The sequence below is a fragment of the Mustelus asterias genome, unplaced genomic scaffold (assembly GCF_964213995.1).
Source record: "Mustelus asterias unplaced genomic scaffold, sMusAst1.hap1.1 HAP1_SCAFFOLD_1813, whole genome shotgun sequence".
Classification (NCBI taxonomy): domain Eukaryota; kingdom Metazoa; phylum Chordata; class Chondrichthyes; order Carcharhiniformes; family Triakidae; genus Mustelus; species Mustelus asterias.
This window is the reverse complement of record NW_027591758.1, coordinates 34,050-61,921: the sequence shown is the minus strand read 5'-3', so window position 1 is coordinate 61,921 and position 27,872 is coordinate 34,050. Positions and strand designations below refer to the sequence as shown.

The following is a 27,872-nucleotide window of genomic DNA, read 5'->3' as shown; positions in this document are numbered from 1 at the left end:
CCCCGATCCCCCACCCCTCCCCCGAATGCCCCACCCCTCCCACCCATCCCCCACCCCTCCCCCCATCCCCCCCATCCCCCACCCCCCCATCCCCCACACCCCCCCAATCCCCCACCCCTCCCCCCCATCCCCCACCCCTCCCCCCAATCCCCCACCCCTCCCCCCAATCCCCTACCCCTCCCCCCAATCCCCCACCCCTCCCTTCCCTCCCCGCTTTGCTTCCAAATAGTGACCGTGGGATCTTTCACACTCGCTCTGAGAGGGAGACGGAGCCTCAGTTTAATGTCTCATCCTGAAATTCGGCATCTCCAACAGTGCGGCGCTCCCTCAGTACTGACCCTCTGACAGTGCGGCACTCCCTCAGTACTGACCCTCAGACAGTGCGGCACTCCCTCAGTACTGACCCTCTGACAGTGCAGCACTCCCTCAGTGCTGACCCTCTGACAGTGCGGCACTCCCTCAGTACTGACCCTCTGACAGTGCGGCACTCCCTCAGTACTGACCCTCTGACAGTGCGGCACTCCCTCAGTACTGACCCTCTGACAGTGCGGCACTCCCTCAGTACTGACCCTCTGACAGTGTGGCGCTCCCTCAGTACTGACCCTCTGACAGTGCAGCACTCCCTCAGTACTGACCCTCTGACAGTGCGGCACTCCCTCAGTACTGACCCTCTGAAAGTGCGGCACTCCCTCAGTACTGACCCTCCAACAGAGCGGCACTCCCTCAGTACTGACCCTCTGACAGTGCGGCACTCCCTCAGTACTGACCCTCTGACAGTGTGGCACTCCCTCAGTACTGACCCTCTGACAGTGCGGCACTCCCTCAGCACTGACCCTCTGACAGTGCATCACACCCTCAGTACTGACCCTCTGACAGTGCGGCACTCCCTCAGTACTGACCCTCCGACAGTGCGGCACTCCCTCAGTACTGACCCTCTGACAGTGCGGCACTCCCTCAGTACTGACCCTCTGACTCTGACAGTGCAGCACTCCCTCAGTACTGACCCTCTGACAGTGCGGCACTCCCTCAGTACTGACCCTCCGACAGTGCGGCACTCCCTCAGTACTGACCCTCTGACAGTGCGGCACTCCCTCAGTACTGACCCTCTGATAGTGCGGCACTCCCTCAGTACTGACCCTCTGACTCTGACAGTGCGGCACTCCCTCAGTACTGACCCTCTGACAGTACGCCACTCATTCAGACTTGAAGTGACATCCATGTTAAAAATACTAAATAATTAAGCGGTAAAAGTAGATATAAGGCAGAGTGAAATACTAAGTAAAGCATTAAGCAACCTCAGGAATGTACTCCGGAAATAGTGTCATCTAGAGGCCAACAGAAGCAGTTGCTTGCTATGAATTGGTGAGTTACATTTCTTGAAGGGGTGAGTTGTTCCGTAATCAATGATTTTGCAATCAGAAATCTCATTTGAACTATAGCTGGATTCTCCCACAGTGATTTTGAGCTCAGGTTAATTGGAGGATTTTGCTGATTCAGGCAAACTACTAAGCACTTAGAATTACTACAGAAAACTACATAGATCCTATGCATTGAATAAATATATACAATACCTGGGAGAGGTGTACTGGGAGGTAGGGTAGTACTGATGGGTATTTCTAGATTGGAAACAAAAATATTCAAACAGGAACACTCCCAGGACAGGTACAGCACGGGGTTAGATACAGAGTAAAGCTCCCTCTACACCGTCCCCATCAAACACTCCCAGGACAGGTACAGCACGGGGTTAGATACAGAGTAAAGCTCCCTCTACACTGTCCCCATCAAACACTCCCAGGACAGGTACAGCACGGGGTTAGATACAGAGTAAAGCTCCCTCCACACTGTCCCCATCAAACACTCCCAGGACAGGTACAGCACGGGTTAGATACAGAGTAAAGCTCCCTCCACACTGTCCCCATCAAACACTCCCAGGACAGGTACAGCACGGGGTTAGATACAGAGTAAAGCTCTCTCTACACCGTCCCCATCAAACACTCCCAGGACAGGTACAGCACGGGGTTAGATACAGAGTAAGGCCTCACTCTGCACTGTCCCCCATCAAACACCCCCAGGACAGGTACAGCACGGGTTAGATACAGAGTAAGGCTCACTCTGCACTGTCCCCCATCAAACACCCCCAGGACAGGTACAGCACTGGGTTAGATACAGAGTAAATCTCCCTTTAAACGTTAAAGCTCCCCCACCAGAGGAAACAGTTTCTCTCCATCGATCCGATCGAATCCTTTAACCATATCAAACCCCGCGATTCGATCACCCCAGAATCTTCCGGACTGGAGGGGGACACAAGACCAGTCTGTGTGACTGTCCTCAGATTTTAACCCTTTCAGTCCCGAGATCATTCTGGTTAATCTGCTCCCCCCCCTTCTGACAAGGACAATATCTCCTTCCTGAGGGACGAGGGGGCATAACTGACCCCAGTTACCCCAGTTCCGGGAGATCTGAGGGAGCTTTCTATATCGGAATTGGTTGGTCTCAATCCCTTTGGGATGAAGGTTGCTATTCCTGGCGGAGACTGACAGTGAGAGTGATGTGAGTCCCTCGCTTGGTAACAGGCCACTCTGGAATGTTGATCGCATTGCCCCATCAGTAAACTCGAGTTTGAACATTGGCAATAGCTCATCGTCCCGCTGTGTGCCCCCGCTTGGCGGGGGGGGGGGGGGGGGGGGGGGGGGGGGGCAGCGGGCGGGGGGCTACACTCTGTACGCGGGGAACTCACTGTACACAGACTGAGAGCTATCGAGGGCCCAGCCCCCACTCTATCAGCCACACAGCCCCCAAAATACATTTCACTGTCACTGTGTCAGTGTCACTTGGGGGTTAACCAGGTTCCCCCACCCGTCCCCCCCCCATCCCCCCGGCAAACTGTGGGATTGGTACCCCCCAAACTCCCCCCGACCTCCTCCCAAACTTTCCCCGACCTCCCCCAACCCCCCGACCTCCCCCAGCCTCCCCCCAACCACCCCCCCAACCTTCCTGCAACCTCCCCCAAACACCCCCAACACCCCCAACCTCCCCCCACGTCCCCCAGCCTCCCCCAACCTCCCCTCAACCTCCCCCCAACCTCCACGCAACCTCCCCCAACGTCCCCCCAACTCCCCGCAACCTCCTCCCAACCTCCCCCAACTCTCCCCGCAATCTCCCCTAACCTCCCCCCAACCTCTCCGCAACCTTCCCCCAACTTCCCTCCAGACCCTCCCCCAGCCTCCCCACAACCTCTCCGCAACCTCCCAGCAGACCCTCCCCCGACTCCCCCCACAATCTCCCCCAAAGCCTCCCCCAAACCCTACCCCTAACTTCTCACAAACCTTCCCCCTGATTCCACAGACCTTCACCCGACTCCCCCCGCATCCTCCCCCCGAAACCCCCCAGACCCTCCCCGTGACTCCCCCCAAACCCTCCCTCCGACTCCCCCCAAACCCACCCCCTGACTCCCCCAGACACTCCCCCCGACTCTCCCCACATCCTCCCCCTGAACCCCCCAGACCCTCCCCCTGACTCCCCCAAACCCACCCCCTGACTCCCCCAGACCCTCCCCCGACTCTCCCCACATCCTCCCCCTGAAACCCCCAAACCCTCCCCCTGACTCCCCCCAAACCATCCCCGACTCCCCCCAAACCGTCCCTCTGACTCCCCCAGACCCCACCCCCTGACTCCCCCCAGACCCTCCCCCCGACTCTCCCCACATCCTCCCCCTGAAACCCCCCAGACCCTCCCCTGACTCCCCCCAAACCCTCCTCCGACTCCCCCCAAACCCACCCCCTGACTCCCCCCACACCCTCCCCCCGACTCTCCCCACATCCTCCCCCTGACTCCCCCCAAACCCTCCCCCTGACTCCCCCCAAACCCTCCCTCCGACTCCCCCAAACCCACCCCATGACTCCCCCCAGACCCTCCCCCTGACTCTCCCCACATCCTCCCCCTGAAACCCCCCAGACCCTCCCCCTGACTCCCCCCAAACCCACCCCCTGACTCCCCCCAGACCCTCCCCCCGACTCCCCCCAGACCCTCCCCCGACTCCCCCAGACCCTCCCCCCGACTTCCCCCAGACCTTTCCCCCCTCCCCACCACACTCTCTCTTTGCGTGGGGTGAAATTTTCTGCTCCCACGGGAATCATAGCGGGACACGGAGCAGCGAGGGTGCGGGACACGGAGCAGCGAGGGTGCGGGACACGGAGCAGCGAGGGTGCGGGACACGGGGCAGCGAGGGTGCGGGACACGGGGCAGCGAGGGTGCGGGACACGGGGCAGCGAGGGTGCGGGACACGGGGCAGCGAGGGGGCGGGGACACGGGCAGCGAGGGTGCGGGACACGGATGGGATTTTCAGGTCCTGTGTCGAGCATGGCCGGAAGATCCCACCCTCTCTCTCCCTCTCTCCATCTCTCTCTCTCTCTCTATCTCTCTCTCCCTCTCTCTGTCTCTGCAATTATTCCACTGATCAATACGCAACATTATTCCTGACCTGAGGAGAAACATCCCCACCCCCTCAACCCTCATCCCCACCCCCCTCACCCCTTCATCCCCACCCCCCTCACCCCTCATCCCCACCCCCTCACCCCTCATCCCCACCCCCCTCACCCCTCATCCTCCTCACGCCCACCCCCTCACCCCTCATCCCCACCCCCCTCATCCCCCTCATCCCCACCCCCCTCATCCCCCTCATCCCCACCCCCTCATCCCCACCCCCTCATCCCCCTCACCCCCACCTCCCTCATCCCCACCTCCTCACCCCCACCCCCCTCATTCCCACACTTCATGCCTCTCACCTGCACCCCCCTCAACCCCACCCCCTCATCCCCACCCCCCTCATTCCTCTCACCCCCATTCCCCTCACCCCCAACCCTCTCATCCCCACCCCCTCATCCCCCTCGACCCACCCTTCTCCTCCCCAACCATCTCACCCTCACCCATTTCATCCCACTCCTAATAGCCCCACCCCCTCACCCCCCTTCATCCCCCCTCACTCCCATCCCCCTCAATCCCATCCCCCTCACCACTTCTCTATCCCCAAATCCGCAAACCCCTCTCCCTCCCCTCCCAGTTCCAAACACCCCCCAACCGCCCCCCCTCCCCCTCCCCACCGCACACACTCCCCATGGCAGTTCTCCACCTCCCCTCACTGCCCCCTTTGCCCGCCCCCTCGCTCTCCTGTCCCGTCCACCGCGGGGCTCTCACTCTCCCGCCCGCACTCACCGTACACCACCAGCACATACTCGTCGGTGGACTTGCCGAGCTGGTTCTCCGCCTCGCAGGCGTACGTGCCGTTATCGACGGTGCTGAGGGCGCTGATCGTCAGTAGGTTGCCGCGGAGTTCTGCACGGACAGGCAGTGTATCGTTCAGCCGGGTCCACACTACACCAACCGGCCTGCGCAACACAGCAACAGGGAGAGAGTTTGTCAAATATCCGTAAGATTCAATAAATGGAATCAGAGACACTCCCAGCACAGAAAGAGACCATTCAGCCCATCATTCCTCTGTTATCTGTTTGAAAGATCTCTCCAATTTGTTCCCACGTTCCCCCTGTTCTCTCCCGCTCTCCCTGTAAATTTTCCCCCTTCCAGCATTTCCCCAATTCCACCCTTTTGAAAGTTCCTGTTGAATCTGCTTCCCCCGCCCTTTCAGGCAGCGCCTTCCAGATCACAACAACTCGCTGTGTCAAAAATAAAATTATCCTCATCTCCCCCCGCTCTGGTTCTTTTCCCGATTCTCTTCAATCTGTGTCCCCTCTGGTTACCGAGCCTCCTGTCACTGGAAACACTTTCAGCTTAGCGGCAAAGATAGGCAGGGTTGTAGGAGCTGGAGGAGGTTACAGAGATAGGGACGGGTGTAGGAGCTGGAGGAGATTACAGAGATAGGGAGGGGTGTAGGGGCTGGAGGAGGTTACAGAGATAGGGAGGGGTGTCGGGGCTGGAGGAGGTTACAGACATAGGCAGGGTTGTCGGGCCTGGAGGAGGTTACAGAGTTAGGGAGGGCTGGAGGAGGTTACAGAGATATGCAGGGTTGTCGGGCCTGGAGGAGGTTACAGAGTTAGGGAGGGTTGTAGGGGCTGGAGAAGGTTTCAGAGATAGGGAGGAGGTGCAAGGGCTGGAGGAGGTCAGAGAGATCGAGAGGGGGAGTGGAGGCTGGAGGAGGATACAGAGATAGGGAGGGGGAGTAGGAGCTGGAGGAGGTTGCAGAGATAGGGACGGGGAGTAGGGACTGGAGGAGGTTACAGAGATAGGAGGGTTGTATGGGCTGCAGGAGGTTACAGAAATAGGGAGGGTTGTAAGGGCTGGAGGAGGTTTCAGAGACAGTGAGGTGGTGTAGAGGCTGGAGGAGGACACAGAGATCGGGAGGGGGAGTGGAGGCTGGAAGAGATAACAGAGATAGGGAGGATTATAGGGGCTGGAGGAGGTTACAGAGATAGGGAGGATTATAGGGGCTGGAGGAGGTTACAGAGATAGGGAGGGTTGCAGGGGCTGGAGGAGGTTACAGAGATAGGGAGGGTTGTAGGGGCTGGAGAAGGGTTACAGAGATAGGGAGGGTTGTAGGGGCTGGAGGAGGTTACAGAGATAGGAAGGGAAAGTAGAGGCTAGAGGAGGTTACAGAGATAGGGAGGGTTATAGGGTTTGGAGGAGGTTACAGAGATAGGAAGGGAAAGTAGAGGCTAGAGGAGGTTACAGAGATAGGGAGGGTTATAGGGTTTGGAGGAGGTTACAGAGGTAGGGAGGGGGAGTAGGGGCTAGAGTAGATTACAGTGACAGGGAGGAGTGTAGAGGCTGGTGGAGGTTACAGGGATAGGGAGGGGGAGTAGGGGCTGGAGGAGGGTACAGTGATAGAGAGGGTTGTTGGGGCTGGAGGTGGTTACAGAGATAGGGAGGGGTGTCGAGGCTGGAGGAGGTTACAGAGATAGGGAGGGGGATTAGGGGCTGGAGGAGGGTACAGAGATAGGGAGGGGGATTAGGGGCTGGAGGAGGTTACAGAGACAGGGAGGGGGATTAGGGGCTGGAGGAGGTTACAGAGACAGGGAGGGGGATTAGGGGCTGGAGGAGGGTACAGAGATAGGGAGGGGGATTAGGGGCTGGAGGAGGTTACAGAGACAGGGAGGGGGATTAGGGGCTGCGTTACTGAGCAAATACTGGGCTGGGATCGGGTAATCCCTGGAGGACACATCTTCCCAATAAATATAACTGAGATGGAATGGCAGGAACTGCGGCTAGTGAAAGGGATGTCGCTCACTCTGTAAACACATTTTACTTAAAGGAGTTTCCCCTGTAATACAACAAAGGTTATATTGTAGATAATAGATAACATGATTAGTTTCAAACATAATGGATCAAACAAAGATCGTGCAAAGGTGATGAATGGCTTCCAGCGATTACATGAAAGATAACACACAGCTCGGAATTACTGTGTTAATATGAACAGATGGTGGGCGATGAGATTCCATTCCATTCTGGATGATCAGAGGCAGCTTCTGAGAGGGTTATGGCACAGGTCCCACAGGTCCCCTCATCACTGCATTCAACACCCTCCACAGCCTCCTCAACTCTTCTCCCTACCTCTGTAACCTCATCCAGTCCCTACCACCCCCCCCTTATCTCTGTAAGCTCCTCCAGCTCCTACAACCCTCCCTCATCTCTGTAACCTCCTCCAGCTCCTACACCCCTCCCTATCTCTGTAACCTCCTCCAGCTCCTACAACCCTCCCTATCTCTGTAACCTCATCCAGCCCCGACAACACTCCCCTATTTCTGTAACCTCCATGGCTCCTACACCCCTCCCTATCTCTGTAACCTCCTCCAGCTCCTACAACCCTCCCTCATCTCTGTAACCTCCTCCAGCCCCGACATCACTCCCCTATCTCTATAACTTCCTCCAGCCCCGACAACCCTCCCTATCTCTGTAACCTCCTCCAGCCCCTACAACCTTCCCTTATCTCTGTAACCTCCTCCAGCCCCTACAACCCTCTCTATCTCTGTAACCTCCTCCAGCCCCCTACAATGCTCCCTATCTCTGTAACCTCCTCCAGCCCCTACACCCCTCCTTGTCTCTGTAACCTCTGCCAGTCCTTACAACCGTCTCTATCTCTGTAACCTCTTCCAGTCCCTACAACCCTCCCCATCTCTGTAACTTCCTCCAGCCCCAACAACCCTCCTTATCTCTGTAATCTCCTTCATACCCCTACAATCCTCCCTATCTCTGTAATCTCCTCCATACCCCTACAGCCCTTCCTATCTCTGTAACCTCCTCCAGCCCCTAGAACGCTCCCTATCTCATTAACCTCTTCCAGTGCCTGCAACCCTCCTTATCTCTGTAACTTCCTCCATTCCCCTCCAACCCTGCCTATCTCTATAACCTCCTCCAGTCCCTACAACCCTCCCTATCTCTGTAACCTCATCCAGTCCCTACCACCCCCCCTTATCTCTGTAAGCTCCTCCAGCTCCTACAACCCTCCCTCATCTCTGTAACCTCCTCCAGCTCCTACACCCCTCCCTATCTCTGTAACCTCCTCCAGCTCCTACAACCCTCCCTATCTCTGTAACCTCATCCAGCCCCGACAACACTCCCCTATTTCTGTAACCTCCATGGCTCCTACACCCCTCCCTATCTCTGTAACCTCCTCCAGCTCCTACAACCCTCCCTCATCTCTGTAACCTCCTCCAGCCCCGACATCACTCCCCTATCTCTATAACTTCCTCCAGCCCCGACAACCCTCCCTATCTCTGTAACCTCCTCCAGCCCCTACAACCTTCCCTTATCTCTGTAACCTCCTCCAGCCCCTACAACCCTCTCTATCTCTGTAACCTCCTCCAGCCCCCTACAATGCTCCCTATCTCTGTAACCTCCTCCAGCCCCTACACCCCTCCTTGTCTCTGTAACCTCTGCCAGTCCTTACAACCGTCTCTATCTCTGTAACCTCTTCCAGTCCCTACAACCCTCCCCATCTCTGTAACTTCCTCCAGCCCCAACAACCCTCCTTATCTCTGTAATCTCCTTCATACCCCTACAATCCTCCCTATCTCTGTAATCTCCTCCATACCCCTACAGCCCTTCCTATCTCTGTAACCTCCTCCAGCCCCTAGAACGCTCCCTATCTCATTAACCTCTTCCAGTGCCTGCAACCCTCCTTATCTCTGTAACTTCCTCCATTCCCCTCCAACCCTGCCTATCTCTATAACCTCCTCCAGTCCCTACAACCCTCCCTATCTCTGTAACCTCATCCAGTCCCTACCACCCCCCCTTATCTCTGTAAGCTCCTCCAGCTCCTACAACCCTCCCTCATCTCTGTAACCTCCTCCAGCTCCTACACCCCTCCCTATCTCTGTAACCTCCTCCAGCTCCTACAACCCTCCCTATCTCTGTAACCTCATCCAGCCCCGACAACACTCCCCTATTTCTGTAACCTCCATGGCTCCTACACCCCTCCCTATCTCTGTAACCTCCTCCAGCTCCTACAACCCTCCCTCATCTCTGTAACCTCCTCCAGCCCCGACATCACTCCCCTATCTCTATAACTTCCTCCAGCCCCGACAACCCTCCCTATCTCTGTAACCTCCTCCAGCCCCTACAACCTTCCCTTATCTCTGTAACCTCCTCCAGCCCCTACAACCCTCTCTATCTCTGTAACCTCCTCCAGCCCCCTACAATGCTCCCTATCTCTGTAACCTCCTCCAGCCCCTACACCCCTCCTTGTCTCTGTAACCTCTGCCAGTCCTTACAACCGTCTCTATCTCTGTAACCTCTTCCAGTCCCTACAACCCTCCCCATCTCTGTAACTTCCTCCAGCCCCAACAACCCTCCTTATCTCTGTAATCTCCTTCATACCCCTACAATCCTCCCTATCTCTGTAATCTCCTCCATACCCCTACAGCCCTTCCTATCTCTGTAACCTCCTCCAGCCCCTAGAACGCTCCCTATCTCATTAACCTCTTCCAGTGCCTGCAACCCTCCTTATCTCTGTAACTTCCTCCATTCCCCTCCAACCCTGCCTATCTCTATAACCTCCTCCAGTCCCTACAACCCTCCCTATCTCTGTAACCTCATCCAGTCCCTACCACCCCCCCTTATCTCTGTAAGCTCCTCCAGCTCCTACAACCCTCCCTCATCTCTGTAACCTCCTCCAGCTCCTACACCCCTCCCTATCTCTGTAACCTCCTCCAGCTCCTACAACCCTCCCTATCTCTGTAACCTCATCCAGCCCCGACAACACTCCCCTATTTCTGTAACCTCCATGGCTCCTACACCCCTCCCTATCTCTGTAACCTCCTCCAGCTCCTACAACCCTCCCTCATCTCTGTAACCTCCTCCAGCCCCGACATCACTCCCCTATCTCTATAACTTCCTCCAGCCCCGACAACCCTCCCTATCTCTGTAACCTCCTCCAGCCCCTACAACCTTCCCTTATCTCTGTAACCTCCTCCAGCCCCTACAACCCTCTCTATCTCTGTAACCTCCTCCAGCCCCCTACAATGCTCCCTATCTCTGTAACCTCCTCCAGCCCCTACACCCCTCCTTGTCTCTGTAACCTCTGCCAGTCCTTACAACCGTCTCTATCTCTGTAACCTCTTCCAGTCCCTACAACCCTCCCCATCTCTGTAACTTCCTCCAGCCCCAACAACCCTCCTTATCTCTGTAATCTCCTTCATACCCCTACAATCCTCCCTATCTCTGTAATCTCCTCCATACCCCTACAGCCCTTCCTATCTCTGTAACCTCCTCCAGCCCCTAGAACGCTCCCTATCTCATTAACCTCTTCCAGTGCCTGCAACCCTCCTTATCTCTGTAACTTCCTCCATTCCCCTCCAACCCTGCCTATCTCTATAACCTCCTCCAGTCCCTACAACCCTCCCTATCTCTGTAACCTCCTCCAGCCCCTACAACCCTCCCTATCTCTGTAACCTCCTCCAGCCCCTGCAACTCTCCGAGATCTCTGCGCTTCTAGAATTCCAGTCTCTTGAGAATCCCCCGATTCCCATCGCTCCGCCATTGGCAGCTGTGCCTTCAGCTGCCTTGGGGGGCCTTAAAGTCTGGAATTCCCTCCCTAAACCTCTCCACCCCTCTCTCTCTCTTTCTCCTTTTTTAAGACACTCCTTAAAAAATTGACCTCTTTGACTGAGCTTTTGATTGCCCTGTTCTTAATATCTCCTCATCTCAAGGCCTCCAGGGTCAAGGCCAGGCCTGTTCTGAGCCTTGAGCTTGTCGTATTGTCTGCTCCGAACAGGAATGTCTCATATCCAGCCCAACCATTAGACCCTTGCCCTGAACCAGTCTGCCGTGGTTTAGTTCTCTTTGCACAGCATGTACTCAATCTGTATTGATGGTGAGATTTGTGTGAGAATTGCCAAAGCTCGGGTAGCCTTTGGCATCTTCCCAGTCTCGGGCCGATGGAGCGGAGGGGGCTAATTCTGCCTGCCCCGCCCTCTCCCATTGCCTGTGAATCAAGACTCCTGCCCAGTCTACCATAATGACACACACAACATCCTGCCCTTTGTCCTGGGGTATTGCCAAAAATCCCAGCCACCTTCCCTTGAGGCCTCCTGGGGAGCAGATGGTTGGACAGAGAGTGCCAGAAACTGAGGTGCATGTCCGAGCCACCCACACCATCTGATGTGAGAGAAATCTTTCTCACCCAGCGAGTGGTTGGGATTCTGGAATGTTCTTGGCAGTGTTTATTGCCCTTGGAGGGCAGTTGAAGTCAACCACATTGCTCTGGAGTCACATTTGGGCCAGACCAGGTAAAGACGGCAGATTTCCTTCCCTAAAGGGAACCAGATGAGTTTTTCTGACAATCCATAATGGTTTCATGGTCATCAGTAAATTTTTAATTCCAAATTTTTTTTCTTGAATTCAAATTCCAGGGATAATGTTCTGATAATGTTCTGGGAACCCTGGTCCCCAGAACATTAGCTGAGTTTCTGGATTAATAGTCGAGCGATAATATCGTTAGGCCATCACCTCTCTCAATTAGATGATTGTCTGAGTGGAAACAATGTGTAGCGGGTACGGGGGAAAAGGCAGGAAAATTGTGCTCAGTTATGATGCTTGTTTGGTGAGCTAGCACAGACACAATGGGCTGAATGGCCTCCTTCTGCTTTGAAAACAATCCCTGATCATGATGTGACCGTCAAAACTGGAGTCTGGCTGGTTGTAAACCGGAAAGCTTGATGCAAACATTCCCGTAAAGCAATTCACAAGGCTCCTTAGGCATAACCTTCCAAACCCACAACCGCTGCCATCTAGAAGGACAAGGGCAGCAGGTACCTGGGAACACCCCCACCTGGAGGTTCCCCTCCGAGTCACTCACCATCCCGATTTGGAAATATATCGGCCGTGCCTTCACTGTCGCTGGGTCTAAATCCTGGAACTCCCCCCCCGAACAGCACAGTGGGTGTACCTACACCTCAGGGAGCGCAGCGGGTTCAAGATGGCGGCTCACCACCACCTTCTCAAGGGGCAATTAGGGATGGGCAATAAATGCTGGGTCCAGCCAGCGACAACCCACATCCTATAAATGAATTAAAACGAAGGAGCGTTTGGAGTGTGCTTTTCAGGTGGTCAATGAGGAGGGATGTGGCATTGGAGGCAGTTCAGAGGAGGTTCACTAGGTTGATTCCAGAGATGAGGGGTTTGGCGGATGAAGAGAGATTGAACAGTTTAGGCCGATACTCTCTGGAATTTAGAAGAATGAGGGGAGATCAAATTGAGGTATACAAGATGATAAAAGGTATGGATAAAGTAGACGTGGAGCGGATTCTTCCGCTTGTGGGGCATTCTAGGACAAGAGGTCATAGTCTTCGGATCAGGGGTAGCAAATTTAAAACAGAGTTGAGGAGAAACTACTTCTCCCAGAGGGTTGTGAATCTGTGGAATTCACTATCCCAAAGTGGGGTGGATGCTGGTATAGTGAGTATATTTAAGGAAGAGTTAGACAGATTTTTAATTGGTAATGGGTTGAAGAGAGAAGACAGAAAAATGGGGATGAGGGGCATATCAGCCATGATCGAATGGCAGAGTGAACTCGATGGGCCAAAGGTCCTAATTCTGCTCCTGTATCTTGTGATCTTATGAAGAGTTAGAGGGACTCTGTTGGCAGTTTTGATATATTCCCAGTCAGTTGGGCGGTTTGCCCAGGATTGGTGCGGGCAAGTACATTGAAAACTGAGCGGGCATCTTCGCCAACGCAAGCACAGAGAGAGAGAATGTTGCAAGCTAAAAACACACAACCATCCATGGAATCCTCTTCTATCTGCTACAGAACCTTCAGGACTCAAAGAGCAAAAGAAAAAAGAACAGTACAGCACAGGGACAGTCCCTTCGGCCCTCCAAGCCTGCGCTGATCATGCTGCCTGCCTAAACTAAAACCGTATGCATTTATGGAGCCTGTATCCTTCCATTCCCATCCTATTCATGTATTCGTCTAGTTGCCCCTTAAATGCCGCTTTCGTACCTGCTCCCACCACCTCCCTGGGCAGCGGGTTCCAGACAATCACCACCCACTTTGTAAAAAACTTGCTTCGTACATCTCCTCTAAACTTTTCCCCTTAAACCTATAGAACATAGAACAGTACAGCACAGAACAGGCCCTTCGGCCCACGATGTTGTGCCGAGCTTTGTCTGAAACCCAAATCAAGCTATTTCCTCCCTATCATCCCAAAGTACTCCATGTGCCTATCCAATAGCTTCTTAAATGTTCCTAAAGTTTCTGACTCCACTATCCCTGCAGGCAGTCCATTCCACACCCCAACCACTCTCTGAGTAAAAAACCCACCTTGGACATCCTTCCTATATCTCCCACCATGAACCCTATAGTTATGCCCCCTAGTTACTGCTCCATTCACCCGAGGAAATAGTCTTTGAACGTTCACTCTATCTATTCCCCTCATCATTTTATAAACCTCTATCAAGTCTCCTCTCAACCTCCTCCGCTCCAAAGAGAAAAGCCCAAGTTCCCTCAACCTTTCCTCATAAGACCTACCCTCCAAACCAGGCAGCATCCTGGTAAATCTCCTTTGCACTCTTTCCAGCGCTTCCACATCCTTCTTGTAGTGAGGTGACCAGAACTGCACACAATATTCCAAATTGTCCCCAAGTATTTGACTTTTCTACCCGAGAAAAGAGCATCTGACTATCCACTCTGTCCATGTCTCTCATAATCCTGTAGACTTCTATCAGGTCACCCCTCAACCTCCGTCGTTGCAGTGAGAACAAACCAAGTTTATCCAACCTCTCCTCATAGCTAATGCCCTCCATACCAGGCAACATCCTGGTGAACCTCTTCTGTACTCTCGGGAACTCGGACGAGGACTAGGATTAGGACTCGACGGGAAGATCTCAGACTGTGAGAGGCCCTGTCCCCGAGGGTGAACAAGATAAACGGGCGAGTCGGGAGGTGGTGAGGGGGGATGGCAGGTTATGGGACTGACGGGGTGAGTGTGGAGTCCAGGCCGCGATGAGATCACATCTTGATCTCACTGAATGGCGGAGCAGTATGGCGGGGCTGAATGGCCCCTTCCTTCCCCCTTGATGCTGCTAAGGCTAGCAACCTACATGGAAGCACGGCCTGGAATCAGAAATTCTCGTGCACCCACCCCCCCACCCCGCCCACCACCCCCCCAATGCCAGGACAAGCCGGAGACGGGTGAAGAGAATTCACCATGAATTTGTGCGGAGTGAATCATAGATACCCTACAGAGGCCATTCAACCCATCGAGTCTGTACCGACCACAATCCCACCCAGGCAATCCTACCCCCATATCCCTACACATTTACCCGCTGAGTGAGGTTCTTATCTCTCACGGCAGTCAGGGAATGAATGCACGGAGGGTGTGCATTTGATCGGGAAGGGATTTGTTGAGTGCTCACTCACGGGAGCATCGATGACGTTTAGTGTCATCTTCACCCCTGTATCACCCCCCCAACCCCCGCAACTGCCTTCCCTTGGGGATAAGCGTCAAGGAGAACATCAGACAGGAGCAAGTTCCTGGGCGCAGTCTCCAGCGGTGTTGCGAGCAGGGTGCTTTGTGATCTCTCGGCTGCAGCTGGAGGTGAGAATGGTCACAGGGGGAACACATGCGCGGAGAGCATGGCAGCCCTTTCAGTGCCTTGTTCTGTCGGACGGGGCAGTCACGTGGAGACGTGGCCTCACAAACACGTTGTGTACAGAGCTCTGGGTTAGGAATTAATTCCCCGTGCTCCACTTCCACGTTCAGAAGGTGGAGGTGAATTTGCAGCAACACCGTGTGTAAAGGTCACCGCACAGACAACTCACAGCGACCCGATCGTCCGAAACACATTCATTCACGCATGGCCAAATATTCCTCAGATAATCCAGCCCGCTCCTCGTGCTGGGATCACAGCCGTTTACAATCCAGAATTTTCCAGCATTTTACAAAGGATTCGGCATTTCCTGAGTTCCCCTCATCACCTCAGCAACCACCCAGAGTGTTTCACTGATGTCAGGCTTTCCAAATGACAGCACTGACCCTCTGACAGTGCAGCACTCCCTCAGTACTGACCCTCTGACAGTGCAGCACTCCCTCAGTACTGACCCTCTGACAGTGCGGCACTCCCTCAGTACTGACCCTCTGACAGTGCGGCACTCCCTCAGTACTGACCCTCTGACAGTGCGGCACTCCCTCAGTACTGACCCTCTGACAGTGCGGCACTCCCTCAGCACTGACCCTCTGACAGTGCGGCACTCCCTCAGTACTGACCCTCTGACAGTGCGGCACTCCCTCAGCCAGCTAGCGTTGTGAATGAGAGGATGAGTGTTTGGAGTGTGGATGCTGATCTATCTCATGTGGCAGTGTAAGGGCTCAGTGAATGAGCGAATGCTGTTCTGTTGATAATAAGGTGTTTTTCTAACATCGCGTCATTTATAAAGCTCCTGTTGTGTACAAGCTAATCCTTTGCTGTAACAATCTGTTACTCTCCATGTGTCATCAGCCCCGTGGCCTGAATATCTCACGTTGTTCCTTTCTGAAGTCTCTCAGATGAACCACTCCCCCGCTGTGCGAGTGACAGGTTGCAGATCGGGCGCCTCACCAACACCCGACCTCAGACAAAGTCAGTCTGGGGGGCAATTCTCCAGACATTCAATCAGGATAAACCCCATCCAATCCCAGAGCAACCAGCCTGATAATACCTCGATTATACAATTCAAATCCTGGTTTCCAATCACTCCAGTATGGCTCCTACACCCCTCCCTATCTCTGTAATCTCCTCCAGTCCCTACAACGCTCCCTATCTCTGTAATCTCCTCCAGCCCCTACAACCCTCCCTATCTCTGTAACCTCCTCCAGTCCCTACAACCCTCCCTATCACTGTAACCTCCTCCAGTCCCTACACCCCTCCCTATCTCTGTAACCTCCTCCAGTCCCTACACCCCTCCCTATCTCTGTAACCTCCTCCAGCTCCTACAACCCTCCCTATCTCTGTAACCTCCTCCAGCCCCTACAACCCTCCCTATCTCTGCAACTTCCTCCAGCTCCTACAACCCACCCTATCTCTGCAACCTCCTCCAGCCCCGACAACTTTCCCTATCTCTGTAACCTACTCTAGTCTCTGCATCTCTCCCTATCTCTCTAACCTTCTCCAGCCCCTCCAATCCTCCCTATCTCTGTAACCTCCTCCAGCCGCTCCAACCCTCCCTATCTTTGTAACCTCCTCCAGCCCCTACAACTCTGCCTATCTCTAACTTCCTCCAGCCCCTACACCTCTCCCTATCTCTGTAAACCCCTCCAGCCCCTACAACCCTCCCTATCTCTGCAACCTCTTCCAGCCCCTACAACTCTGCCTATCTCTAACTTCCTCCAGCCCCTACACCTCTCCCTATCTCTGTAAACTCCTCCAGCCCCTACAACCCTCCCTATCTCTGCAACCTCTTCCAGCCCCTACAACCCTCCCTATCTCTGCAACCTCTTCCAGTCCCTACAACCCTCCCTATCTCTGCAACCTCTTCCAGTCCCTACAACCCTTCCTCTCTCAGGAGAGATAGATTTAAGGTGAGGGGCAGGAGATTTCGAGGGGATTTGAGCAAGAACACTTTCAGCCAGAGGGTGATGGGAATCTGGAACTCGCTGCCTGAAAGGGTGGTCGAGGTGGGAACCCTCACGACATTTAAGAAGCATTTAGATGAGCACTTGAAATGCCACAGCACACAAGGCTACGGACCGGGTGCTGGAAAATGGGATTAGAATAGATAGGTGCTTGATGCATGGCACAGACTCGATGGGCTGAAGGGTCTCTTCCTGTGCTGTACTCTCAGTATGTGGTTGGGAGTGAGATTTCTCTATGTTCCAGTGAAGCTCTTGAGGATTTGACCATATTGGCGAGTTGATATGATTATAATTTACCGCTATTGTAACGAGTGAACCTGGAAACGCGAATCCCTCTCTGAACAGAATGGTAAATAATCCATCCAAATCATCTTCATTAATCCAGGCCGTTCCTGGAGGTATCCAAGCTGTTTTACCATTTGTTCAACATTTAATCTCATTAATATTTCACAGATTGTGGCGAATATTCTACCTCGCTCTCAGATACACTTCCTGACATTTATTACACTTCTGATGCATATTTACATTCAACTAGAATTTATTAAAACGTATAGCCCACAACACAGGTTAGAGGCACAGACAAAACCTCGCATTTCTCCAGAAACCTGCTCCCTATCTCTGTAACCTCCTCCAACCCCTCCAACCCTCCCTATCTCTGTAACCTCCTCCAGTCCCTACACCCCTCCCTATCTCTGTAACCACCTCCAGCCCCTACACCCCTCCCTATCTCTGTAACCACCTCCAGCCCCTACACCCTTCCCTATCTCTGTAATCACCTCCAGCCCCTACACCCGCCTCCCTATCTCTGTAACCTCCTCCAGCCCCTACACCCCTCCCTATCTCTGTAATCTCCTCCAGCCCCTACATCCCCCTCCCTATCTCTGTAACCTCCTCCAATCCCTACACCCCTCCCTATCTCTGTAACCTCCTCCAATCCCTACGCCCCTCCCTATCTCTGTAACTTCCTCCAGCCCCTACACCCCTCCCTATCTCTGTAACCTCCTCCAGCTCCCACACCCCTCCCTATCTCTGTAACCGCCTCCAGCCCCTACACCCCTCCCTATCTCTGTAACCTCCTCCAGCCCCTACACCCCTCCCTATCTCTGTAACCTCCTCCAGCTCCTACACCCCTCCCTATCTCTGTAACCTCCTCCAATCCCTACACCCCTCCCTATCTCTGTAACCTCCTCCAATCCCTACACCCCTCCCTATCTCTGTAACTTCCTCCAGCCCCTACACCCCTCCCTATCTCTGTAACCTCCTCCAGCTCCCACACCCCTCCCTATCTCTGTAACCTCCTCCAGCCCCTACACCCCTCCCTATCTCTGTAACCTCCTCCAATCCCTACACCCCTCCCTATCTCTGTAACCTCCTCCAGTCCCTACACCCCTCCCTATCTCTGTAACTTCCTCCAGCCCCTACACCCCTCCCTATCTCTGTAACCTCCTCCAGCTCCCACACCCCTCCCTATCTCTGTAACCGCCTCCAGCCCCTACACCCCTCCCTATCTCTGTAACCGCCTCCAGCCCCTACACCCCTCCCTATCTCTGTAACCTCCTCCAGCCCCTACACCCCTCCCTATCTCTGTAACCTGCTCCAGCCCCCACACCCCCCTCCCTATCTCTGTAACCTCCTCCAGCTCCCACACCCCTCCCTATCTCTGTAACCTGCTCCAGCCCCCACACCCCCCTCCCTATCTCTGTAACCTCCTCCTGCTCCCACACCCCTCCCTATCTCTGTAACCTCCTCCAGCCCCTACACCCCTCCCTATCTCTGTAACCTGCTCCAGCCCCCACACCCCCCTCCCTATCTCTGTAACCTCCTCCAGCTCCCACACCCCTCCCTATCTCTGTAACCTGCTCCAGCCCCTACACCCCTCCCTATCTCTGTAACCTCCTCCAGCCCCTACACCCCTCCCTATCTCTGCAACCTGCTCCAGCCTCTACACCCCACCCTATCTCTGTAACCTGCTCCAGCCCCTACACCCCTCCCTATCTCTGTAACCTGCTCCAGCCTCTACACCCCTCCCTATCTCTGTAACCTGCTCCAGCCCCCACACCCCTCCCTATCTCTGTAACCTCCTCCAGCCCCTACACCCCTCCCTATCTCTGTAACCTGCTCCAGCCCCCACACCCCCCTCCCTATCTCTGTAACCTCCTCCAGCTCCCACACCCCTCCCTATCTCTGTAACCTGCTCCAGCCCCCACACCCCCCTCCCTATCTCTGTAACCTCCTCCTGCTCCCACACCCCTCCCTATCTCTGTAACCTCCTCCAGCCCCTACACCCCTCCCTATCTCTGTAACCTGCTCCAGCCCCCACACCCCCCTCCCTATCTCTGTAACCTCCTCCAGCTCCCACACCCCTCCCTATCTCTGTAACCTGCTCCAGCCCCTACACCCCTCCCTATCTCTGTAACCTCCTCCAGCCCCTACACCCCTCCCTATCTCTGCAACCTGCTCCAGCCTCTACACCCCACCCTATCTCTGTAACCTGCTCCAGCCCCTACACCCCTCCCTATCTCTGTAACCTGCTCCAGCCTCTACACCCCTCCCTATCTCTGTAACCTGCTCTAGCTCCCACACCCCCCTCCCTATCTCTGTAACCTGCTCCAGCCCCCACACCCCTCCCTATCTCTGTAACCTCCTGCAGCTCCCACACCCCTCCCTATCTCTGTAACCTCCTCCAGCTCCCACACCCCTCCCTATCTCTGTAACCGCCTCCAGCCCCTACACCCCTCCCTATCTCTGTAACCTCCTCCAGCACCTACACCCCTCCCTATCTCTGTAACCTGTTCCAGCCTCTACACCCCTCCCTATCTCTGTAACCTCCTCCAGCCCCTACACCCCTCCCTATCTCTGTAACCTCCTCCAGCCCCTACACCCCTCCCTATCTCTGTAACCTGCTCCAGCCTCTACACCCCTCCCTATCTCTGTAACCTCCTCCAGCCCCTACACCCCTCCCTATCTCTGTAACCTCCTCCAGCCCCTACACCCCTCCCTATCTCTGTAACCTGCTCCAGCCTCTACACCCCTCCCTATCTCTGTAACCTGCTCCAGCCTCTACACTCCTCCCTATCTCTGTAACCTGCTCCAGCCCCCGCACACCCCTCCCTATCTCTGTAACCTCCTCCAGCCCCCACACCCGCCTTTTGGATTGCTCCAGATTCCCCGCCTCCGCATCTTTCGGGACATTCTGAAGCCTTTCCCAGCCAATCACAGAATTGTTTTTGAAGTGCGCTCACTGTTGTAATGTTGGAAACTGGGCTGCCAATTTAGGCACAGCAAGATCCCACGTACAACAATGTGATGATGACTCAGATCATCTGTTATTTCTGGCGATGTTGGTTGAGGACTAAATATTGGTCTTCTCCCAAATAGTGACCTGGGATACTGTTCGCACCTGGCACTGCAGTGCTATACTACCAATTGCCAGGTGGAACTCACTCCCCGAGCGTGGGCATCGGAGCTGAGAGGTACCCACGGAGGTGAGCGACCCTGGTTGGTTGCACGGGAAAACGTCGGAGCGACAAATGTCACGAGAAAGAGGGCGGAATTCTTTGGGAAGACCGAATGAAGAGAGGACAGCCAGTTTGCTTTGCTCAAAAGGGGACGCAGATCCAGACATCGCTCCATCTCCATCAACTCAGCACTGACTCACTCGGCCACACTGCTCTCTCTTGGCACAGAGTGTTGCCGTTTGGAATCACCCTCTGCAGACTGGACAACATCATCCCAACTGCTGCACTGTCAGAGGGTCAGTACTGAGGGAGTGCCGCACTGTCAGAGGGTCAGTACTGAGGGAGTGCTGCACTGTCAGAGGGTCAGTACTGAGGGAGTGCTGCACTGTCAGAGGGTCAGTACTGAGGGAGTGCCGCACTGTCAGAGGGTCAGTACAGAGGGAGCGCTGCACTGTCAGAGGGTCAGTACTGAGGGAGTGCTGCACTGTCAGAGGGTCAGTACTGAGGGAGTGCTGCACTGTCAGAGGGTCAGTATTGAGAGTTGTTGTGGGTTTTTCGCACTCTGCTGTCTGTGGGAGCTTTCTGTGTGTAAATTGAGTCCCACACTTCCTGCATGTGGCCCCTGGTTGGGTATCAGTGCTTCGATGGACGTACTGAGTCTGTGCGATATAATGCGGATCTTCGCTCCGTATCTAATTGTTATTGGATGAGCTGGAATCGAACCCAATGTGACATCGCTCGAGACACTAACTGTGCAGCGTGAAATCAGAGCAAATCTCCCTGAGAAATCCTCCCAGTGCACACAGGAGAAGGAGATTCTGTAGATTCCTTAAAAGAGTTTCAAAGAATACAGATTTTTACAGCACTGAAAGAGGCCATTTGGCCCATCATTCCTGTGCTATCTCTTTGAAAGATCACTCCAATTCGTCCCCTCTCTCTCTCCCCCTCTGCTCTCTCTCTCTCCCGCTATCCCTGTAAATTTTCCCCCTTCCAGTATTTCTCCAATTGCCTCTTTTGAAAGTTCCTGTTGAATCTGCTTCCACCGCCCTTCCAGGCAGCGCCTTCCAGATCACAACAACTCGCTGTGTCCCCAAAATAAAATTCTCCTCATCTCCCCCCGCCTCTGGTTCTTTTCCCGATTCTCTTCAATCTGTGTCCCCTCTGGTTACCGAGCCTCCTGTCACTGGAAACACTTTCTCCTCATTCACTCCATCCAAACCCTCTCATGATTCTGAACGCCTCGATTCACGTCCCCCTTAACCTTCCCCGCTCCGAGGAGAACGATCTCAGCTTCTCTCCAGGGTCACAGAAGGGCAAGACTGGGAGACACGGTTTGGATACAGGTCAGCATACTGTAACAGAATGGTGGGATAGGTTTGATGGGCGGAAGGATTTATTTTATGTTGCGATGCTGCCACAAAGAGGTGGGAAGGAAAAGCCCACCCACCACGAAAAGGGAAAGATCAATGGACTCTTTGACTAGGGGGGCCATCGCAGGGGATTCCCTTCCTGCCCTCAGCCCTGCAAGACAGTCTGGGGGCCAGGGGTAAAGTGGGCATGACAGGGCTGCGATGTTCTGGAAGCCTGGAGTATTCTGCCCCCTCAACCCCCTACCCTGGCCAGCCACAAGTGCGAGATTGAGAGACCGACCTGGATAGATCCTGCACTACAGGGTCCACCGAGCCCCCACACAGGGGCCAAGGAAATGGATTGGAGGTCGGCGGAAGGTGGAGGGTGAAACGCGGGGGGTGGGGAGGGATTGGATAATAAATGGGCCAGCTGCACTGATGAAATACTTGCATGCAGTGTGATTCCTCACATGGTTGAAGAGCAAGATCCAATCTCAGCATCAAGAGGAAGCGAGGGAGTGTCTGACCAGTCCACAGCTGGGCATGTGACTCAATTATTCCATTGATCTCCCAACCAGTTTCCTATCTTGGGCCCTCGATAAAGTCCAGCACATCCCGACCTCCGCTGCCACCATGTCGTATTTTAAAACAATGTCCATTCATGCATCATGTCTTTACCCCTCGCGGAGCTACATCACCTTCAGGTCCAGGAACACCTCCAATTTAAAAGCATTTGCTGAAATTATGCTTCTGCTTATGCAGGTGGGGTTTTCAGGACCTGGAAATGCTGCGCTCCTTCTGTGTGTTTCTCGGGGGCAAGGGGTGGATTCAACGGGAATCGCCATTGACAACAGCAGGAACATAAGATCCCAGTGAGCATCACACCACCGGAAACACCGGAGGAAAACCCCACCCATCACCATTATCATCAAATCCCTCCCTGCACCCCTCCCTATCTCTTGACCTCCTCCAGCCCCGACAACCCTCCCTATCTCTGCAACATCCTCCAGTCCCTACAACCCTCCCTATCTCTGTGACCTTCTCCAGCCCCTACAACCCTCCCTATCTCTACAACATCCTCCAGCCCCTACAACCCTCCCTATGGCTGTAACCTCCTCCAGCCCCTACCACCCTCCCTATCTCTGTGACCTCCTCCAGTCCCTACAACCCTCCCTATCTCTGCAACATCCTCCAGCCTCCGACACCCCTCCCTACCTCCATAACCTCCTCCAACCTCTATAACCCTCCCAATCTCTGTAACCTCCTCCAGTCCCTGCAACCCTCCCTATCTCTGTAATCTCCACCATTCCCCTACATCCCTCCCTATCTCTGTAACCTCCCCCAACCCCTACACCTTTCCCTATCTCTGTAATCTCCTCCAGTCCTGACAACCCTCCCTATCTCTGCAACCTTCTCCAGCCCCTACAACCCTCCCTATCACTGTAACCTCCTCCAGTCCCTACCACTCTCACTATCTCTGTAACCTCCTCCAGCCCCTACAACCCCTATCTCTGTAACCTCCTCCAGCCTCTACACCCCTCCCTATCTCTGCACCCTCCTCCAGCCCCTACTCTCTTCCCTATCTATGTAACCTCGTCCAGCCCCTACCACCCTCCCTATCTCTGTAACCTCCTCCAGCCCCTACAACCCTCCCTATCTCTGTAACCTCCTCCAGCCCCTACCACCCTCACTATCTCTGTAATCTCCTCCAGATCCCCATGGCCCTTCCTATCTCTGTAACCTCTTCCAGTCTCTACACCCCTCCCTAACTCTGTACGATGTGAAAGTGGCTATATAAATGCAAATTGACATTGCTGAGTGATGGGCTGCAGAGTGGGAGGGAAAATGAATGGTGATAAGTTGAGGAAAATTTGAAAATAAATCTCTCTGAAATTGCCTGCACATCTCGGTGCGAATATCAAGTGTTTTGGCAAACGCGAGTGATTGAGGGAAATGTTTTAATATTCATGAAATGTGGTCCTCTTCCACACCAGATTCCACTCTGTAAATCAGATCACTGTTTGAGAAACTCAGGCAGCCTCAGAGCTGGAACTGGAATAAATGAGAGCCACAGGACCTCATTAAATATCAGCAATAATCCCAACTGATAAAGAACTGCACTTCCCCAACCCAGCTTCATCTGTTCGCACCACACTCGCCCAGAGCTCACTGACCCAAACTCACTCCCACATCAGCACTGCCCCCACTTTAACAATCTCTGTCTTCTTTGCAAATTCCTCCACATCCTATCATTCCCCTCCCACGCGCTGTAACCTCCTCCAGCCCCTACAACCCTCCCTATCTCTGTAACCTCCTCCAGCCCCACAACCCTCCCTATCTCTGTAACCTCCTCCAGTCCCGACACCCCTCCCTATCTCTGTGACCTCCTCCAGCCCCTACAACCCTCCCTATCTCGGTAACCACCTCCAGCCCCTACAACCCTCCCTATCTCTGTAACCTCCTCCAGCCCCTACAACCCTCCTTATCTCTGTAACCTCCTCCAGCCCCTACCACCCTCACTATCTCTGTAACCTCCTCCAGTCCCGACACCCCTCCCTATCTCTGTAACCTCCTCCAGCCCCTACAACCCTCCCTATCTCTGTAACCTCCTCCAGCCCCTACAACCCTCCCTATCTCTGTAACCTCCTCCAGCCCCTACAACCCTCCCTATCTCGGTAACCACCTCCAGCCCCTACAACCCTCCCTATCTCTGTAACCTCCTCCAGCCCCTACAACCCTCCCTATCTCTGTAACCTCCTACAGCCCCTACCACCCTCACTAGCTCTGTAACCTCCTCCAGTCCCGACACCCCTCCCTATCTCTGTAACCTCCTCCAGCCCCTACAACCCTCCCTATTTCTGTAACCTCCTCCAGCCCCTACAACCCTCCCTATCTCTGTAACCTCCTCCAGCCCCTACCACCCTCACTATCTCTGTGACCTCCTCCAGCCCCTACAACCCTCCCTATCTGTGTAAACTCCTCCAGCCCCTACAACCCTCCCTATCTCTGTAACCACCTCCAACCCCTACAACCCTCCCTATTTCTGTGACCTCCTCCAGCCCCTACAACCCTCCCTATCTCTGTAACCTCCTCCAGCCCCTACAACCTTCCCTATCTCTGTAACCTCCTCCAGCCCCTACAGCCCCTCCCTATCTCTGTAACCTCCTCCAGCCCCTACAACCCTCCCTCTCTTCATAACCTCCTCTTGCCCCTACACCCCCTCCCTATCTCTGTAAACTCGTCCAGCCCCTCCACCCCCTTCCTTATTTCTGTAACCTCCTCCAGCCTCTACAACCCTCCCTATCTCTGTAACCTCCTCCAGCCCCGACACCCCCTCCCTATCTCTGTAACCTCCTCCAGCCCCGACACCCCCTCCCTATCTCTGTAACCTCCTCCAGCCTCTACACCCCTTCCCTATCTCTGTAACCTCCTCCAGCCCCTACAACCCTCCCTATCTCTGTAACCTCCTCCAGCCTCTACACCCCTTCCCTATCTCTGTAACCTCCTCCAGCCCCTACAACCCTCCCTATCTCTGTAACTTCCTCTAGCTCCGACAGCCCTCCCTATCTCTGTAACCTCCTCCAGCCCCGACAACCCTCCCCAGCTCTGTAACCTCCTCCAGCCCCTACAACCCTCCCTATCTCTGTAACCTCCTCCAGCCCCTACACCCCTCCCTATCTCAGTAACCTCCTCCAGCTGCTACAACTCCTCCCCCCACCCCCACCATCTCTGTAACCTCCTCCGGCCCCTACAACCCTCCCTATCTCTGTAACCTCCTCCGGCCCCTACAACCCTCCCTATCTCTGTAACCTCCTCCAGCCCCTGCACCCCTCCCTATCTATGTAACCTGCTCCAGCGCCTACAACCCACTCCTATCTCTGTAACCTCCTCCAGCCCCAACACCCCTCCCTATCTCTATAACTAGTTGTATGGGGATGGTTTAGAATGAGCTTTACTCTGTTTCTAACCCTGTGCTGTACCTGTCCTGGGAGTGTTTGATGGGGACAGTGTAGAGGGAGCTTCACTCTGTATCTAACCCCGTGCTGTACCTGTCCTGGGAGTGTTTGATGGGGACAGTGTAGAGGGAGCTTCACTCTGTATCTAACCCCGTGTTGTACCTGTCCTGGGAGTGTTTGATGGGGACAGTGTAGAGGGAGCTTTACTCTGTTTCTAACCCCGTGCTGTACCTGTCCTGGGAGTGTTTGATGGGGACGGTGTAGAGGGAGCTTTACTCTGTATCTAACCCCGTGCTGTACCTGTCCTGGGAGTGTTTGATGGGGACAGTGTAGAGGGAGCTTTACTCTGTTTCTAACCCTGTGCTGTACCTGTGCTGGGAGTGTTTGATGGGGACAGTGTAGAGGAAGCTTGACTTTGTACCAACTTAACTGTATCGGGTTACAACATTTGATTAAGGAGATTACATGTATCTGCCAACTCAATTAGTTGTACACGATGCGATGTTGGAATCTGTGTGTGGCAGTCAACACCAGATGGATGGCTGGCAATAGGGATAACTCCGCCAACAATACAGGGTTCACATGAAGTGTGGCTGCCAGGCCGGCAGGTGGCACTGATGGGGCTGGCATTCCCTGCTACATGTCCTGAGCAGATGCCCGCACCATCTGTCTGTGCCTGCGGCATGAGACGCCCATTCATTCTTGGCAACCTCTTGATTCCACCTTCTGTGGTGCTGGCTCTGTGCGCCCAACGCCACCTCCCCCCAGAACAGTTGGCATCTCTATCTTTCGGCTTGGGGGTTCCGTCAGTCACTAGCTCTCTCCACCATCGCCTGGGGTGGCTTATCGCACCCCTGGAGGTTTCAAACCCCCTCCTTCCTCACTCTCATTCCTCCTCCGTGCAAGGAGGGACCTCGATCCGGATGTGGCCATCCAGAACCTGTACTCCAATTGCTTTACAGCGCATAGCAAGATCCCACTAAATGTCATGTGATGATAAACCCGGTTGTCTGTTCAGCTGTAACTACTGGGTCCGGGGCACCAGGGGACCATTGTCAACTCTTGTTCCTGCCAAATCCCACGGGAGATTTTTACTTCTGAGATCTTTTATATTTTGAAAAAAAACAATGGCGAGATCCCAGAGAAAAGCTTCAAGTTTTTTTAAAGTTAATTTCTTTGTCATAAGTAAGCTCACATTAATGAAGTTACTGTGAAAATGCCCCAGTGGCCACACTCCGGCGCCTGTTCGGGTACAAAGGTAGAATTTAGCATGGCCAATGCACCTAACCAGCACGTCTTTGGACTGTGGGAGGAAACCGGAGCACCCGGAGGAAACCCACGCAGACACGGGGAGAACGTGCAGACTCCGCACAGACAGTGACCCAAGTCGGGAATCGAACCCGGGTCCCTGGTGCTGTGAAGCAGCAGTGCTAACCACTGTGCCACACCATTTCCTTCCTTCCTGTGCACTCTATGAACGGTATGCTTTGTGTAGCGCGCAAGAAACAATACTTTCCACTGTATCCCAATACATGTGACAATAATAAATAATAAAGCGTTAACCCCAATGGACAAGTGTGCATGGTGCTGCTCTATTTTCATTCATTTGTGGGACACGGGCATCGCTGGCTGGGCCAACATTTATAGCCCATCCCTAAGGGCAGTTGAGAGTCAACCACATTGCTGTGGCTCTGGAGTCACATGTAGGCCAGGCCGGGTAAGGGCGGCAGATTTCCTTCCCTAAAGGACATCAGTGACCCAGATGGGTTTTTCCCGATAATCGACAATGGTTTCATGCGGAGTGGGGAGAATGTGGGACTCGCTCCCACGGGGAGTGGGGAGAATGTGGGACTCACTCCCATGGGGAGTGGGGAGAATGTGGGACTCGCTCCCACGGGGAGTGGGGAGAATGTGGGACTCGCTCCCACAGGGAGTGGGGAGAATGTGGGACTCGCTCCCACAGGGAGTGGGGAGAATGTGGGACTCGCTCCCACAGGAAGTGGGGAGAATGTGGGACTCGCTCCCACAGGAAGTGGGGAGAATGTGGGACTC

At 54.3% G+C, this 27,872-nt stretch overlaps 1 protein-coding gene across 1 annotated transcript in view; it reads right to left on the bottom strand.

The window, feature by feature from the left end:
• LOC144488726 (cell adhesion molecule 4-like) overlaps positions 1-27,872 on the bottom strand; it is a gene marked incomplete at both ends in the record, with an annotated part of 53,263 nt that overhangs the window by 12,485 nt on the left and 12,906 nt on the right. Inside the window, one exon of the mRNA XM_078206826.1 lies at positions 5,212-5,384. Within this exon, the coding sequence (XP_078062952.1) occupies positions 5,212-5,384 (173 nt within the window). The remainder of the gene's footprint in view (positions 1-5,211; positions 5,385-27,872) is intronic.